This window comes from Poeciliopsis prolifica, unplaced genomic scaffold, assembly GCF_027474105.1.
Source record: "Poeciliopsis prolifica strain line A6 unplaced genomic scaffold, Auburn_PproV2 SCAFFOLD028, whole genome shotgun sequence".
NCBI classification, from domain to species: domain Eukaryota; kingdom Metazoa; phylum Chordata; class Actinopteri; order Cyprinodontiformes; family Poeciliidae; genus Poeciliopsis; species Poeciliopsis prolifica.
The window spans coordinates 3,992,501-4,008,400 of record NW_026562403.1 but is presented as its reverse complement, the minus strand read 5'-3'; the positions used below and the strand labels follow the sequence as shown (position 1 = coordinate 4,008,400).

The following is a 15,900-nucleotide window of genomic DNA, read 5'->3' as shown; positions in this document are numbered from 1 at the left end:
GTGTGGCATGCAGTTATAATACTGCATTTTACAAAAGAGAAAAAAAAGTTGAGTCAAGAACTTGGGTTAATTTTCATCTGTATTGTCATTGCAATGGCTTCATAATTACACATTTTGATAATACATCTCTAGATTTAATGCTGTCTGTCATGAGATACTCAAAGCTTCAAATATCGTTTTATAGCCCTAATATGAACTTCTTCACATCGCTCTCCCTGTTCTATGTGCGCCAGATCAGACGGATTTAATCTGAGCTTAAATGTCGCGCCGGTTGACTCTATTTACTAATTAAATAATTTTTGACAGCCGAAGGCTGCACTGGATTTCAATTATATAGATCAAAGTAAAGAAGGCTGAAAAAAAAGGGATGTCAGACTTTTCTCATTTTCATTTGATCAAAATTTTGAATCAAGCCACATTCATTTGCACTACACAATTAAGGCCATTGTAATAAGCAACAGGAATATAAATAAAAATGTAATCACATGATAACTGCTGCATTGCACACAGCCCTCCAGGGAACATGTGAATTATTTTATTTATTTATTTTTTTGCATTCCCTCGCAAAAGGTTTTGCGTCCCCTGTTTATATGTTTATATCTCCTTGTGAAATATTTTATACATTTTACATTTTATATATTTTTCTTTAGGATAGAAAGGCACCACAAACCTATGATATACACAGAAACCTTCCGTAAGTAGGAAAAATAAAAATACATCCAAACTATTTGGATTAGTTCTGAGTTATTATCTGAGTTTTAATGGTGTCTGTTGTTTGTAGTCTGAATGCTTTAAAGGGCTGCTGTCAGTGTCGTTCCATCTTAAACATGCAGTAAATAAATTCTGTGTTTTGCAACAAAGAGTTAATCATAATAAACACATTTTCAGTGAGGCTCTGCAAGAGCCATATGAATGAAATAAGTGATTATTGATATGACAGGAGCATGCAGCTTTGACACTTGGGTGGTGGGTGTGTTGATGTGGGCATGACTGTCACTAAGTATGAATCGAAGGTTACTGGAAAAGTTTGGAGCATGATAATCATAGTGGATTAAATTAATAATTGTGACAGAACAAAGAAATGGTTTGGAGTTGATTGATTCCCCGAGTTATCCCAGTGCGACCCTCTACCATCATTAGTTTGCCGTGTTTTATCATAATTATTATGAAGACTTTTATGCAAAACACTGATAGAAAGTCGATTTATTCACAGCATGTTTATGTCTATTAAGGTTGAGATGGAACTGAACATGAAAACCATTCACACAACCAGCACAACAGAGACACAGTTAAAACTGTCAGAGGATTTATTACCCCGCGATAATAACCCAGAAATAGTCCACATTTTAATTTCTTTCGTACTTACGGAAAGTTTCTGTTTATATCATAGGTTTGTGGTGCATTTCTATCCTAAAGAAAAACATGTAAAACTTCAGATATTTCACAAAGAGATATTAACTCTAACAAACTAAATGTTTGCTAGAAAGAAAAGTTTATTAATCTTTGTGTACTTGCATTATTATGCCTTCATTATTATGTCACTTGAAAACGGTCTCAAAACAACAACATTATCATTTATTTCGATAACTTTTTTGGCAACGTATCATTGAGCAAAATTTCTTATTGTGACACGCCTATTTGCAACCACAAAGAGTTCTATTTTTTTCTCAAAAACCCCTGTTCTGCAGCACCATTGATGCTGCACGCCATCATGTACGGCACATTTTGATCCTCTTAGACACGATCAAACGCGGGAGCTTCGGTGCACACGCGAGGCACAGTGGTGGGTCTGGAGTAAAACGGTCCCTCATACACCCTCAGCAGTAATCCTTGAGACTGGAGTGCTCCTAAAGATAGCAGCAAACCACCAAAGAGCCTCCTTGTCACGCTCTCTTCCGACACACTGAAAAGTTGATGACTCAATTTAAACAAGAACCTCTGATTGGCTGAGCCAGAGCATGTTATTATGAGGCAGTTTGAGGTTTCTACTCGCGCCTTAATGGCACACACATTTACATGCTACGCAAAGTATATATCTAATCCCCACTATTACCATTAATGGCGTGTTTGGGCCTTTGTATGTGCAGCCCGCCACAGAAAGGCACTGAGAGCTGTATTAGAGTCGTTTCACAGCGATTATGTACCAATCGTTCCTTTCATGGGAGTCAATGAACTTCAGCTGAGAAACAGCCCAGATGACAATCAGTACACACTCTCAACACAAAGACAACACACGCAGACGTTCGATACTCTTTGCAAGCCTCAAGATAAGTCAAAATTCACTTCCTCAACGCAGACACTCGTGCAGCACAAAGTGTTCAACTCAACAGAAGAAGTTGTTTCCATTCTCTGGGCACCATATGACCCAATCGCACCGCTTCCCTCCAACAGGAAACAATTAACAGCCAATGAGCTGCTTTAAGGGATGACTTCCTGTGTGGAATGATTGGTAATTCAAGACAGAAGCTGTGTGCTCAGATTAAACACTTCCTCTCTGCGGTCTGCAACAGCAAAGCCCCACTCACTGATTAGTTATTCACAAATTATGCAATCTAATGTATTTTATCTGTCTGTCTTAGCAAAAAGCAAAGATCTGATAAGAGTAGATGGTCACCACAACCATGAACCCACGACGCTTAGTTCAGATATGCCATGTGGAGTATTATGAAAACATGGTTTACTCATTTATCAGTGAGTATAGCGCACAAAATACAAGGACCCAAGAAAGATCCGGGTGTTTCCAGCATATTTGGAGATGTGGGAAGTTAATATACATTTTAATTACACTAAAAATAATGCAATCAAAAGAAAATACCTTTTAAAACTTCACATGCAAGGCACACTACTTTATATGAGCATTATAAGGACATTCACTACTTAGAGTTTTAAAGGTTTGTCTCATTTCAACTTTAGTATGTTTGTTGTGCTCCTGACTAGTAAATATGGTGAGATCCAAACTGAGGACTTTAGAAAGACATTGGAGTCAGTTAGATGCAGAATCACTGCCAAAATGCCCTGGTCTGACCATTCAAGCAGGTTCACCCTGAAACCAGACTGAGATACTAAAATATGTCTCCAAAAACCTACAAAAGGCTTTTACTGCTGTTGATGTGAAAGTTGATTCCTCTACAATCAGAAAGAGGCCAAAATATCTACCTATAAGAGGCGTTAAAGGAGCAAACATTTTCTTTCTAAAAGTAAGACTGAGGTCTGACAGCAGGTGCTTCAGGAAAATATAGGACCATGAGTAAAGAATCGTAAAGCTGGTGCAGAACTGGACCATGAAAGAAAACACAAAATGACACCAAACACACAAATAAATTCACAAAGGATTTCATGAAAGTTAAAAAATGGAACGTTCTTTGTGTTTCCATTGCAACAAGCTCTGGCAACAACAAACTGTTTTTTTGCAGAAAACAAACAATGTTGTCAGAAGATTGTGGGTAGCTTTTGGAGACCAGCAACTTAACTTAAATGTTGTGTAAAAAGCCAAAATAACAGAGTCTCTCAGTCGAAAATGCTCAGTTGTTAAACTATGAACATGAATTCATTGATTTTAATCAATGAAACGAATCTAGAACTGGATCTTGCTTTGGGATAAAAAGAGCACAATGCTGTTGGTGACATTAGGGCATCTTTTTATAGGAACACTGAGGTTAATAATATAACTTGAGTCATTGGGTTGTCTCCCTGGGAGGATCAAACATGAATTGGGAGAGTCAACTTCACTGACACGATGACACGCCTTTCCACAGGGTATCTGCAGGTTTCAGCAAGTCGAATTCAAGACTTTTTAAGACCCTTTTCAATGCCACCTTGAATGAAATTTAAGACGGAAAAAATATAAATGTAGGGGCTGGTTGGGGGAGTTTTCTGCATTACAATCGGGCATAGCAAAAACTGAAACTTCTGGGGTTTTTGTGGCTCTTGGCAGCAACTTTGTGCTTCTCACACTGCATATGGTTCTCTACAGCCTTAACCCCGAAGTGCCAAGCTTTCCACACAAAGGCAAAGACCAACGTAATCCAGTCAATAAATTTGCACCTATGCCATGATAGATGCAAAAGCTCGCCAGTCACAGAACTCTATGAAGATGTCTGCAGGCCACTGTGCTGGACAGAAAGAAAAACTACATTGAACGTCATTCCTCTTTTTCTGTAGAATTAAAGACTTTTAAAGACTTTTTATGGATGCACGTATACCCTGTTTGGGTCGACCAGTTTAGATTTGGCTCCAGCACAATCCCTAGTTTAACAACCCCTAAATGTGTCTCAGATAGACTCTTCTGTCCACCTTTGAAGTTTTACAGTTGTTAGCAGACAGTTTCTTCCTTGATCATCTTGTGTCCTTAGATGATCTTCAGCTTGGCAGCAGCAGGAAGAGGGAGAGAGTCAGAGAGGCACTGCAATGACATCCTCAGTGACAGGGAGAATGGGAAAAGTGAGACACAATAGTCTTAACCAATCAGGCTGCCTACCTTCCCTTAGGCCCCCTCTCACCAACAATAATGCCTTTGTGCGAAGCTGCACTCCACTCGTGTGTTCACAGACACGCATGCAGACCAAAGTGAAGCATCATACACTTCCCAGCAGCCACAAAGAGACGCGGGTGAAGGAGAGCTGCAGGTCCAGAGCTGGGTCAAGGCTTAGCAGACTGCAGGAATTAAAAAGTGTGTGTACATGATCTCAGAAATGTCTCTCCAGGTCCGGGCACATGACTGCAGCTGCCCCCTCGCTCCCTCGTCCAAACCAACACCCCCTCCTCGCAGTGGGTGAGAGGTCACACGGAGTGGCATTCCTCTCGGTCTGAGAGCGGACGAATATTTCACTGAACAGTTTGGTCCAAAAGAGACCGACTGAGAAGGAGACACTGAACTGGAGGGGGGGAAAAAGCAGAGGGTGAAAAAAAACGCAACAGCCATAGCTGTGTGTGCGCGCGTGTGTGTACATGTGGAGATGTCTGTGTAGTGAAATGAAGCAGCAAACAGAAAACCCTCATGGCTTCTTCTCTGCTTCATAAACACTGCTGTTTGTTTAGTCTAAGCCGTGCCCAGGGACAGACACTCAGACATAAGGACAGACAGACACGTCCTATTCATGCTGGGATCCACACTTAAGAGACAGAGCATAAATATGCAGCCAAACTACAGCAGGAGTACTTCACAGAGCCTGGAGAGAAGACATGTGGCGCAATAATATGGTGTTAAGCGTAAGTTGTGGTTGTAACACAGTGACGTTTTATGAAAGAGAAAGCCGGAAAGTCCCTTTCTGTTGTCAATTATCTGAAGGCTTACAAAAAATTTTACTCTATAATCTAAATGTTTACATGCAAATTGATAAGCAGTAACTTATCAAAGAGAAACTAGCCATTGATCGAAATGATCCTTGTCCTGACTTGTTGGAAACCCAAAAATGTTAAATATTTTGCTGAAATGTTTAAAAATTAAATCGAATGACGCGCCCAACATGGCTAAAGTGGCTTCAAAATAAAATCAGATTCTTTCATACTAAATGCAATTTCTGATTTTAATCATTTTTTCTTAAAAATAAATTACAAATGACCTAAAATATTTTCAAAAACTTGGTTTTATTTCAGTCTTCCCCTGTGGGAGTCGACCTGAATTCAAAGTCCGAATAAGTTCAAGCTGTAAAACATGCTAGTAAAACGAGATGGAAGGCCCTGGGTGGGCCGATATCACACAGAAGTTCAGTGCAATGGTGAAATAAGTGATTTTTCATAAATCAAATATTCAAAAACAAAACATTTCATAAATTGATACAATCCATACTCATAAGTCAGAAGCATTTCTGACAGAGATACATCAGCTGTCCATTTAAGCTGAACAGAGCATGACGGATTTAGCAACAAAGGTAAAGATCTACATTTTTTATAACCAATACTGCAACTGATACAATAGGACAATCAATACAGTTTCGAATGTCAACCTCAAATAATTTTTTTCTTTGTTTTGAAACAACAAAACACACGGTGTGGCATCTTCTCTGCTTCTGATATAACAAATATCGACTTTTTAGGACAGTGAAATATTCTGAATGTTGGAACATATGTATAGAGATCATAGATCTTACAGACTTAATGCAAAGTGTATCCACGGATCAAAGCAACACAAACATTGGAATTTTGCCACAAATCTCTGGCTAGCCCATAGATTCATAAAAGTAACATTAAAGTCGCACAAATATTAAATGTATGCAAGAAAAATTTTGTAATTTTGAAACAATTTTGAGGACCAAACTATAAATACTAACTTGGATCAAAAGAAAGAAAGGAAGGAGTCAAGAATGGTGCTGCAAACAGTGAAGCAAGGTAGCGGTGGTATCATGTTGTGGGCTTGCTTTGATCCCGGAGTGTAAAGATTAACTGTATAAAAATGATAAGTTCTTTAGGAGAAAGTTTGGATTAATGAGCGAAAACAATGTCTGAAGCAAGTTCTTGGTACAGATGGGTATTTCTGTCAGATATTAAGTATCCTGAAGAAAATATCAATAAGTGTACACACGTTTCTGGAAAAAAAGAGAAACTCTTGGACATACCTAAAATCTTTTTATTACTAAAAAGCCTTCTGCAGACTGAAAACATTGCAACAACAGACAGCAACAACCTACTCACTTAGGGTTTGTCCTACGAACAAAATGTGCTCAATACCACTCCTTTGTATGTTTTGCTGGAACACTTTCACTCTGAAACATCATGCATTTATTTCTGGAGACAATTTGATTTCAGGACCTTGTTGTTAGATTTCGGACACTTTAACGTCTTTTCTTTCAGTGATTTAGAGACGCACACACACTGAGACACACACAGGCGTGCTCCAGACAGCTGATGGTGCCATCAGATTTCACTGACAAGCGCTTGTAGTGGGACTTAGTGAAAGTCGATACTCAGCACTTGCTTCTCTTTCTCCTTTGACTCCGCAGCCGTTTCCTGCTCTCCCGGCACCAATTCCTGCTGGATCTCCACACGTCGCACCTCTCCTCCCTCCCTCACGCGCACACACACCCACTCACTGACCAACCACAGAGGCTTGATGAAGATAATGAAGTGGCCGCCACGAGCTCAAGATGGTGTGACTCAACGTTACCTATGACCAAAGAGAACAAGAAACGAGGTCGCTCTCCACATCATCCCTCAGTGATGTGAATCAGGCTGATTCATTTGTCCGAAAGCCAGAATCGCTCAGCATCGGTCCAGTGTGTTGTGCTCCCACGCACATCCTGAAAAAAACATCCCAGCGCCGACCTGTCAACACAACAGGTCTCAGCACAACGAGTTGATTTGTCACAGAGCCATTAGCATTTCTTTAAATGCGAGCGAGCGAACGCCTCAGGTCTTTATTAAAAAAAAAAACGCACCTAAAGCCGGACCAGCTTTTATAGCATGTCTGCATCTGCCGGAGGAGGAAGAGAGACCTACTGGGACCCGGACACAATAGAGAAAGAATAAGGCTTGACCTTTTGGGACCAAGTGAGAAGATGGTATGTGTGTGTCTGATTGAGAAATTAGCTACAGTTCCCACCAAATGGTCAGCACAAGCACACACACAGACAGACACACACGCAGACAGACAGGCATCAAATCCAGCCCTGAGGGTAAGAAAGCAAAGGCCAGACTCCAGTTGTCTCAACCCTGACCTAATCGTACAAACAACAATACAGCAGACACACACACAAACACACAGGCTGGAGCTCAGCTATCACCTCTGCTTTTGAATGTCCAGCAGGGTCAAAGTTCACCTCTTCTTCTGCTTCCCCTCCAGCACTTCTTTGTGTGGCTCTGTGTGTGTGTTCACCATTACTAACCATGCATTCATTCATTCATTCATTATAAATCCAAAGCAGTTAGAGCGCTGCTGCAGACCTCATTCAGTCAACCTTGCAGCGTGATTATGTTTGTGTGTTTGAGTTTATGATCATTACTCATATTCCAGAGTCATTAATCATGGAAGGCATCGCTACGTGAGGACTTGCCACTGTTTGGGGTCATCATCATTCTCAATTAGGCGTAGGACGATACGAGATTCTCACAGTTTCACGGTATCATGGTTTTCCAAAAGAAATTCAAATCAAAACTATGTAACGTTTTAACGTGGAACTAATGTCTTTGACTTTAGAACAAACAAGGGAGAACCATTCAAACTCCTGCAAAAAAAATATAAAAAATTACCAAACCTTTCTATGATGAACAAAACCATAGTGTTTTGACATTTTTTAAATTTAAAGAATGCCACTGTGAAATTTAGCTGCTCAGTTAGCCAGGCTAAGAAATTGATGATCTGTGGAAAAATACTTGAAAACTACAATAGTAGAGACCACAGGCGTCCACAGCAGTGGAGACCACCCATATTGTTGCTCATTGATTCCTATAAGTCTACATTTTAATAATTAAAGCACCAATTAAACTGTACTATGAATTAACATGTTCAGTCTTAGCACTACCATAGCAAATAATATCTAGAGTCTTTCTTATGTTAACTCTTTGAACGTATAGGCAAGTAGCACCAAAGAACATCAATGTTATGCCTGGATTGGCTGTTTAACAAACACTACCCAGTAGCATGTAAAGTAGTGCTGCATGTAGCTCTTTCTGCTTCCCGAGCTGCATTCATTTTCAAATATTTCAGAAAAATATTTGCAAATGAGTGAATTTTCCAAAAGTAATTTTAATCCATAAATAGAGGAATCGCTGAATACTGAACTGAGACTGGGGTCCCATGCTTTGCTTGTGCTTTCTCTTTATTTTGGCCTAAATATGTTTCTAAAACATAATAAATACATGGTGCAGAAAACACTGTCAGTACTTTCTGTTTTACATAGTTTATATATTACAGCGTAAATGTTTTTGTTTAGTTAGCACCATGATTTAGTATTAAGATCCTATGAGAACCTCCTCTTGGCCCATGTCTAGTTTTGAAAAGCTGAAACTGTGACCAAGGTTAGTGCAGATCTCCAGGAAATAGATTTTAGAGAGGAAAACCTTGTGGATGTGATTGGCGAGTGAAAGACAAGTGAACAGCTTGTGTTTTGACTGGACTTTCTGAAGATTTGGGAGATACTGAGAAGCAGATCAGAGGTTAGATGCGATATGCGTGTGTGCGAGTGTTGGTGTGTGTGCATGGGGGTCAGACACAGATGGACAGCTGGTGTTTCCGTGGTGCTAAATCATTCACCCCCACTACCCGTTACCCCCCCACCCCCAAAATACCCCCCTCCAGCTCACATGCACACAAACACATTCACATCTACCATCCCCCAATCACTAAAGGGAGACGCCCCTTAAAGCTTTCCCAGATCAGAGACTCAAAGGCTGCACACACTGACAGCACACATCCACACACCAAAAACATCTAAATGAACAATTTGGGGGTTTTAACTAAACGGACAGACACCAGAAAAAGTCAATGGGACAGGAGGGTCAGACCACAGCAGAGGTGATCATTTTATGTTTATACATATTCATAAATCAATCATGGATTGCTCTCTGTGGGCAAAGCATGATGCATCACGCACACACACACACGCATACGCTGACGCAGACGGTGCTGCTTTTATGAGCTCATCAAGTCCCTCAGGTCACCAACCGCCATCTCCGACAGAAATAAGAAAAACAACATCCACATCAAACGTCCAAGCATTCCCTGCGCGCACACGTGCACGTATTGCGTGTACACACACTTGGCGTTGCGACTGTGACAGCATTAATTTTCCTGCATGCACTTGACTAACACATAATAATCCCAAACACTGGTGGGAGAAGACCACCAAGCAACAACACACACACGCAAACGCGCGCATTCAGCCAGTAGGACCACCAAGCAGAGGGGCTGTCAAGACAAGATAAGTGTGTATTTAGTGTCAAGCTTTCGGATGCATCCACTAACACACACACACACACAGAACAACAGCAACACACACAGCCTGGCCCGGACTCCTGAAAAAGCTCTGGCTTATCTTTCCCCACAGATAGCAAAATGGATTAAGAGCCACATTTGGCACGTCCAGGGAACTGGACAGATAACCAGGAAAACACTCCCTCTGACTGCAATCACTGCTCAACATGATTTGTGTGTGTGTATGTGTGTCTCTCTGAGAGCAAAAAGCAGCTAATGCTCTTTGGGTAGCTTCTGCCAAGTGAAGGCATCGAACCTGCAAACTGTGTGCCTGCATGTGCGCGGCTGCACGAGCCTCCTCCATGTCCGTAGGAGTGATGCAGCGGTTGACCCGGGATCCGATCTATTAAATCACACACATTCATCTTCTGAGCGCACACGGCGTGGGCCAGACAAAGAGCCGCGTGCGAGAGGACATCCAGCATGTGTGTGATGTCAGCTGGAGACAGAGAAGGGGAGCCCATCATACTGCGTTAATGTGGGCTCCGTCCCCTGACACGGCACGCTCACTCTATGACGCCTCTGGTTATGGATGCCTGCTATGAAGATGATAGAAGAGTGAGATTCCCTTCTAAAAAGAAAATTAACCCCCTTTGCACCTCCCCTTTCTGCGCTCCCTCTTTCATAATCCTCTCACTAATAGAATAGTTTATTGTAAAAAGCAAATAATGCTCGACTGCTATTACTGATAGCGGTAAAATTACGTGCATTTCTTGAGATGAGGAGATACAAAACCACATCTCTTCTACATTTAGCAAATCGCTGCAGAAGAAACACTGTTTGGAAATAGGAAGCTGAAGTAAAATGGTGTGTTAGGTATACTGGGTGTGAAAGGTTAATATATAGAAAATAATAAGTATTAGGGATGTAATATTGCATCCAGCTAACTAGACACAGTCAAGCACTAAATTGGATTCACAATCATCATTTTTGTTTATCACAAGAGTGAAGGTTTGAAAACACAGACTATAAGTTATGCTTTTTTTCATAGCTTTTGCTGGTTTATCAACATAAACAGATGCATTTGATCAGTTAGATTCAGCATCAGTAGATCAAAAATTCACAAAGAAAGAAGAGAAATTCCCTACAAAGTTCTGAGCAGGGCTCTTCTTGTTATCCTTGTCTAATTCTGAGCCTCAAATTGTGAATGACTCTGTAAACAAAGCAGAGAAACCTGAGAAGTTCTTCTTTTCTGTCTTCCGAATAAGAATCTACAGCAGCTATAAAAAATGGTGCCACGGTACTCTAGACTAACTTTTCTCACTGGTGGTGCTGTGTTTACTAAAGAACTTTAGTAAACAAAGTTCTTCATTCGAAGCAGAATTACTGAAAAGGTGTTTAAAGAGCCTCTAAAACTGAACATTTTAAGGTAAACGTCTTACCACGTTCAAGTAATTAGTCAGCCATTTTATTCTCCCAGCGTTTGCAAATTGTACATTGTTTGTCACAGTTTCTTTCTATTTATACCAAGTACCTCCATTTAAAATTGGTTTGGTGACATTTAATGTCTGATGACAGCAGCTGAGAGCATCAGAACAACAATGCAACTCATGAACTTCTTTCGCTCTTACTTCAAACGAAGAAACAGGGTGTCGAGCTTAAAGCACTCACTTTAATGTCTCGTTACACCCTTACGGTGTTCACATTTAGATTTAAACCATAGTTGTTCAAATGATATACTCCTTTTCATGACATTGGCCACTAACAGTTAGCCAGTGGTGGCATTCTTGCAGTGCTTACAATCGGTCTTATATGGCATGGTTTTATTTATTTATTTTTGTTCTACTAAATATTAGAAATGCTTTTTTTAATGTTGATGATCGTTAGACTGTCAACTCAAGGAAATTCTAAAAATTCTTCCTGAGAGTTTTAGTTTGAGGAAGAACAAGGTGTAGAGCTTAAAGCACTCACCCTCAAACCTGGAGGTCATAATAGCAGCTTACACTTACTTCATCAGGTGAAGTCACGTTCTGCCAGAAACCGGATAGGACTTCAATATGAAAGAGTTTCACTCTGGGATGGAATAATGTGGCGTTTCGATCTCTTTACACACCTGATATTTATGTTTCCCAGTCTGCACATGCATGTTTTCTGCTCTTTAATTTACTGTGTAAGGTGTTAATTATATGATCCCCATTTAAATCATCTCACCTTCTTTGACTGGCTGACACCACACAACAGAAAATAACTTTAAAAAAAGGCACCATTTTCATCTATTCCTGCATGCTTAGCTTCTAATCAGGCTGGCCGTCTCCCCCGTTCTCTGTCTATTAGAGGCAAATCTCCTTCTTAATGGATTTCTATTGTATCCTCCCTCAGCCCCCTCCTCTATTCACCGCACTACCACACGCACAAACACACTCCCTCTGAGGGGGCCCCTTAACCAGGCTCTCCATATGCCTGACCTCCACCTCCTTTCTCCTCCTCTTTCCACAACCCCCTTCTCCTGCTCCTGCTCTGCCGCCGCCACCGCTGCCCCGTGCTGCCATCTGGTAGGGGCTGAAAAGAGTGACGGAAAAAGTGGAAGATGTGAGGGAAGAAAAAAATGGCAGGGACAAGTGTGGAAAGAGAGATGGCTAAAAGAGATAAAGAGGGAGAGCGGGAAAAAGAAGTAGCTGCGGACACAATACAAGAGCGAGTGGAGAGGCTGTCCATCTGCTCCCCACCTCACTTCCCCTCCCCTTCTGACACACAGCCTCCCGTACACCACAAAGAGAGTATTTAACCTCGACACACACACACACACACACATATCCAGGCATGCAGAGAGACACACAGAGAGAGAGAGAGAGAGTCTCTTTAACCCGTTCCTCTCCAGTGAGCCTGCCTGGGGTGGCAGGTGATGGGTGAATGCAGGCAGACGACGTGAGGCGAGGGGCTGGTGGGGGGATGAGGGCTGGGAGGGTGTTGGTAATTGGAGGACGGAGCGGTGGGGATGAAGGGTTGAAACCGATCTGAACCAACACCAACACGTTCTTCCCCTCCCCTCAACAAAGCTCAGAAGACGCCGGCGTTTCAGAGCCATCACTATGACAACAATCTGTCAATCATCCCCAACCGGCGGGCTTCCTAATTAGGGGGCTGATGGCTCTGGATTATGAGCGGCTGCCTGGGCTTCAAAACGCGAGGCTCAACCCACCGTCCTTACCAGCGGAGATAAACACTGACGTTGGTCCGTGCTATGCGCAGCTTGTCACGCTTTTTTAATTTTTCTGCCTGAACAATCCCACAGGCGGGTCAGAAGGTTCACTGTGTGGTTAGACGACGAGTCCAAGAGAAAACCGTCAGGAACTCTGGCTGCGGAAATGGATGAGCTTTCTCTGCCAGCTTCAAATCAAAAACCACATTTTGCTTTCTTTCCAAGCAAACGCTCCAAATGTTTAAATAGGTTAATAAACATGAACACACTATGATGTTATCTTCCATCTTGGCCAAACGTCTCCACTTACATTAATTGCAAAGATTTACGATCAGCTGAAAAAAAAAAAATCAAATAAATCTAGCAGCAGCATATAAACCAAACTAAGACAGGAGGAAGGTTTACTGTCATGCACACTCACTTCAGGCCTTTGTGGAAGAATGGCAAAAAGAAGCTTACTACAACTGAGGGCGAGCAATAATTACAGATAATGACCTGTATGAAACACGGTGGTGGCAGAATGATACCGTGGGGATTGCTGTTTAAACAGTGACAGGAAAGCTGGCCCTGCTGCTCAAAGTAAATGGGCACATAAGGTCAAATGTCACTTTTAAACCACAAACATTAATGGTTTTATTTGGATTGTATGAGATACACCAAGAAAAACAGTGCAAAACTGTAAACTGAAGGAAAATTAATTTTAAAAAATCCAACATATAAAGAAATAGTTTATGTATACGTGCTCTGTTCTTTTTAAATTCAAACTACTTAAAAACGTGTGTTCACAGACTCTCTCCATGCAGTTTGACTGAGGTTGAGAAGAAATGTTCAGTTTTTGTATTTAAAACCCAAAAGAAACAAAGTTCCACTGTGACTGAAGCAAAAAGGCGCCCCACAATACATGTTAAACGTTTTGAAAGCCATGTAATTTTTTTCCTTTCACCTCACAATCATGCAAACATGTCTTGAAATCGTTAACGCTGTGGGTTGCAAAAGTTTGAGGGGTGTGAGTGCTTTCGCATTTCTCAAAGTCTCCATAAACATTTCTTCCAACGTTCCTGCTGATGTGATTGTGACGATCAATGAAGCGCCTCAAAGTGTGTGAGAGGAAGCCGGTTCAGACGCCTACCGAGGGCCTCTTTTACCTTGTGAGCCACTTGAGTCGCAGCGCAAACAACAGAGCGGAACACGACTCTGCAGCATGTTGACAACATGACACCGTTAGTCCTGCTGGGCCTGTCGCGCTCAACGCCGTGGAGATGGCTGTCAGGTTTGGACACACACACAGCACCGTGTAGGTCAACACAGCCCGCAAACACTAGATTCCCCCAAGGACCTGTACATACACAGTGTCACATACACCAGAAACCAGTATAGTGTGGGAAGGGTGATGGGGGATGATCGGGGAGGAGGAGGTGAAGGCTGTGACCCACAAAGGCTGATTTCATTAAAGGAGGGAATAGGAGAGGAAAGGAAACAAGCGATGAGTGGAGGGGACTGGAGAGGTCTCCGAGTCTATGACCACAAATGGAGAGGGCAGACACCAGCTGTCACTTGCTTGTGTCAGCCCTATTCTCAGCTGCTGTGTGTGTGTGTGTGTGTGTGTGTGTGTGTGTGTGTGTGTGTGTGTGTGTGTGTGTGTGTGTGTGTGTGTGTGTGGGTGTGTGTGTGTGGTGTGTGTGTGTGTGATCTCAGTCAGAGTGGTTTCAGTTACAGCAAACTTTGACTCTTTGTAAATGTAGCTGGAGGCGACGATCAACAAAAGCTACGGATTGAGATGTTAGGGTGGACAGAAGTGTGTTTTTCACTTAAACCCCATAAAGTGTACACAGCGTAGCCTACCTGGTGATTTATTACTGACTCTAAGTGAGTAAAGAAGAAACAGGAGGAAAGGGGGGGACTTACCCTTTTTCTCGGGGGACCTCGTTCTTCGTCCTTGGGGCCCCGCCCTGATCCTGCCCCGCCTCCTGTCCGCCCTTGTCGTCCCCCTTTGCCCTCTCCAGCCGGAGGTCGGATGGTCATCCTGATCTCTGGCGGGCAAATATAGTTCTCGAGGCTTTTGGGCGGCTTCTTGGTGCGCTTGGTGGTCTGGATCTTCAACTTGAGACTTCCCTCCTGGAAACTCGCTTCCTTGATGGAGAACTCCTGCTCCTCCATAAGCCCCTCCCCTTGGTCCTCTAGCCCCTCCCCCTCACTGGCAGCGCTGTTAATCACGTCATCGCCGTGCACCGGCCCGGCGCCTCCCGCCGCCAGTTGATGCTCCTCGCTGGGCCCTGCCCTGCCTCCCCGAAGGTCCGCCTCTTTGGGTCGGGCTGAGCCAACCAGATCCCTCGGCTCCATCCACGCTCCCGCCAGAGCCAGTCAGGATGGGGGGGCGAAGCTCTGGCAGTCGGCCAATGAGAAGATTCAGCGCAGGGGTCTAGTGGGCTGCTTGGTGCTGTCAGTCAGCTACTGGGATTGCGTCTGTTGTCCCACTGGAACGCAGCGAAGCCAGGGACAATCTGTGAGAGAAGAGCCGGAGAAGAACACGATTAGAGGGAGAAGAGGAGCTCTGCATCTTCTCTTTGCGTACAACCTCTCAGCACAGTCTTGTACGCTGTCAACAGCCTCACTGGCAGCCTGTTGGACGCTGCCAGTCCAACAGGATTATCACAGAGCTGCCGAGGCATGCTGCCAGTCTCTGATTTGCATTTTGAATTTCACATAAACTGATTTTTCACTTTTGTAGTGTTGTCTCAGTAGCAGCCTCCATCGTTTCCAGCAGATCTGAAGCAGAGCAGCGCTGGCGCTCGTGATCAATTTCAAATAAAACATTCTTCTTCTCTGCTCTAGAGCCAGGCTCAAGTTGTCTTGA

The 15,900-nt window shown here is 42.7% G+C and overlaps 1 protein-coding gene across 2 annotated transcripts in view; it reads right to left on the bottom strand.

Annotated features, from left to right (window-relative positions):
* setbp1 (SET binding protein 1) overlaps positions 1 to 15,900 on the bottom strand; it is a 50,131-nt gene that overhangs the window by 19,460 nt on the left and 14,771 nt on the right. For both annotated transcript variants that reach the window (XM_055048807.1, XM_055048808.1), the window contains exon 2: positions 14,952 to 15,547. In XM_055048807.1, coding sequence (XP_054904782.1) covers positions 14,952 to 15,386 — 435 coding nt within the window. In that variant the 5' untranslated portion in view covers positions 15,387 to 15,547. The remainder of the gene's footprint in view (positions 1 to 14,951; positions 15,548 to 15,900) is intronic.